This window comes from Impatiens glandulifera, chromosome 3 (genome assembly GCF_907164915.1).
Source record: "Impatiens glandulifera chromosome 3, dImpGla2.1, whole genome shotgun sequence".
NCBI lineage: Eukaryota > Viridiplantae > Streptophyta > Magnoliopsida > Ericales > Balsaminaceae > Impatiens > Impatiens glandulifera.
Genome location: NC_061864.1, coordinates 15,670,502 through 15,673,248, shown reverse-complemented (window position 1 = coordinate 15,673,248; position 2,747 = coordinate 15,670,502). Strand labels below are relative to the sequence as shown.

The 2,747-nt window shown below is 36.3% G+C and overlaps 1 protein-coding gene across 1 annotated transcript; it reads right to left on the bottom strand.

Annotated features, from left to right (window-relative positions):
• Positions 1-1,276: 1,276 nt before the first annotated feature.
• Positions 1,277-2,473, bottom strand: LOC124932885 (peroxidase 5-like). Its single transcript, XM_047473596.1, has 3 exons — positions 2,213-2,473; positions 1,919-2,127; positions 1,277-1,835 (listed from the first exon to the last, which is right to left on the bottom strand). The coding sequence occupies exons 1-3, from the start codon at positions 2,441-2,443 to the stop codon at positions 1,277-1,279; spliced, it is 999 nt and encodes a 332-aa protein (XP_047329552.1). The 5' UTR covers positions 2,444-2,473.
• Between the last annotated feature and the right edge of the window lie 274 nt (positions 2,474-2,747).

Genomic DNA, 2,747 nt, shown 5'->3' with positions numbered 1-2,747 from the left:
CTAGGGTTCAAATCCCAAAACATGTAAATTTATATTTTTAAGAATGTATTGTTGACTATAATATATGATGCCGCAACTTTTAAACAAATGATAGGTATCTGAAAGTGTGAGGTCGGAATTAGTGGTTGGTTTGACGGACATTTGAAAATGTGTGATCACGAGATGGAGGTCGGAATTAGTAATTGGTTTGACGAACATTTGAAAGTGTCTGATCACGAGATGGAGGTCGGGTGGTGGGTAGTTTGTCGAGTGTGAGGTCGGAATTAGTAGTTAGTTTGATAAACATTTAAAAGTGTGCATGATACATAGTCGTGAATCTCGGTAAGTCTAATAGTAATATTTTTATTCATTATATTATAATGCAACAATAAAATTATCTTAACTCAATTCTTTTATTGAAAAAAAACAAAGCAGAAAGAATACTAAAAACAAAACATGCCTCATTTAGGGTTTAACATGCATTCTCCAAAATTCTTTTCATTTTATTTCAACTAGAAAGATCCCCGTGCGATGCACACGGAAAAAAATATATTGTTACAACGTCCCGCGTTCATCAAATTTAGTAATAAATTTAAAATATAAAGTGTAATTATTAGCCTAGTTGTTTACAGAGTTGTACTTGTTTTTGTTAGGTTGCGAGTTCGAAACATACCTATAACATTTTTAATTGTTTTAAATTTATGATAATTTTTAATTGTTTTAAGTTTATGAGCAGATCAATCTCAGAATCCGACTCAAATATCCATTTACTCTGACATATATATATTCAAATTAACCACAACTTTCGACCCGACAATCCAGACACTTTCAAAATTAAGCATTATTATATATATATATATATATATATATATATATATATATATATATATATATATATATATATATATATATATATATATATATATATATATATATATATATATATATATATATATATATATATATATATATACCTGTGCTCCATATAGTGTAACTGATCATTCTAACACATAATTATGGACTTTCTTGAACCAATAAAACATAAATGTATTAAAAATAATTTATAAAAAAACAAAAGAAAATAAATATAGGCAAAATAATTAAGCAACTTTTGTTACATAAACTAGAAGCCAAAAAGAAGAGAAACATATTCAGCCTTTGAACCCCCAAGATTACAAAAGGAAGAAGATTCCAGACACGGATTAAAAGGAATTCAATAACAATACAATTAAAAGGAATTTTATAACAGTACAAAAATAATTAGAAATGAAGAAAATGCTTGATATGTTTGCATGGGTCAGTTTCTAAAATGGCAGTTAAGCCTTATCTGGCCTTTCTTCCCGGTAAGAACACCAACCTTTCCCATCTTGACCATGGCAGCAGCAAATTTCTTAGCCCAAATGGACCCATATCTTGCATTGTCCAGCACCGCCTTAGCCGTGGATTTAGTGGTTAACATTGTCTGATCAGACGTAAGTAATCCCTTGTTGGAGATCACATCAACGTAGTACAAGTTGTCCAACCGGTTTGGAGTCAGCGGGTCTTGATTCACCGTCGGGTCGACCGAACCGGTTCCGTTGGCGGTCTGAGGAGGGCAAATTCTCTTTAGCGTTTTGGCGTAAGCTGCGTTTAGGGTGGGGTCAACGGTTGGGTAGAGGCGGGAAGCAAATGAAGTGCAGTGACTGATCCCGATGGAGTGAGCCCCGGAGAGGGTCACCATCTCGTCGGCGGAGAAACCCTTGCTTTTGAAGATCGCCGCGTTCTGGGTAGCGGTGAAGAACGGGGGAGGGAGGTTTCCGCGAATATCGCTGGCCAGAGAGGTGTTGCCATCTCGACGCCCGGCAGGAACCTCGTACCTGTTAGTAGTAGGTATTGGAATTAATATTAATTAGCTAGCGATATTGGATAACATTAACAAATGAATGCATTAATTAATTACCAGATATTTCCGAGCCTATAAACGCTATCGCGGGCAGCAAACGCAAGGATGTCAGCACAAGAGACGGTCCTTGGGCACACTCTTTCGAGAATGGCTTTTGCGGCATCGATGATTTCAAAGCCTCTTAAGCTTGGGTTGTTGGCCGGATGGTCCTTTTCAGCTGCCGGACCTCCGGGCAATGCATCCAACAATACTGAAGCATCGCAACCCTGCATTTCGTACGTACACATCCAATTTCAAATTGATCAGCCTATTCATATATATATAAACATGATTTTGATTTGGGATTCTTACCCTAACAAAGCAGTCGTGGAAATGCAGTCTTAGAAGGCCAGCGCCGAGGCCAGGATTCTTGGAGATGAACTTGTTGACGGCGTTACTGATAATTTCCTCGGCAGGTGGGCAAGTGCGTCGGTAGAATCCCACACTAAATGGACTGGTTTGGACCGGGTGGCATGTTGCGATCGAGAATAATGTCAAGCTGCAAAGGAGTAAAAGTTGCACACTCTTGTTGTTGATCTCCATTTCGATCTCTTCCTAATTACCAATTTACAAGGAAATTGGGATGTGTATGAAGATGATGATATTGGATTGGGATTATATTGCATTTATAGTGGGAGAATTTTGAACTATTCTTTATTTAATTAGGGTTGAGTTTGAGACAACATGTTGAGGAGGTGTTACCATGTCTTCTTAATTATTTAGTCACAGCAAAGAACTAGATTATCTTTTGTTATTAGGTTCTGACCTCTAATCAAAGAAATTTATAATAATCAAAACTTTAATTTCCCTCTTTTGATTATATATATATTTGAGTTATTAAAATTAG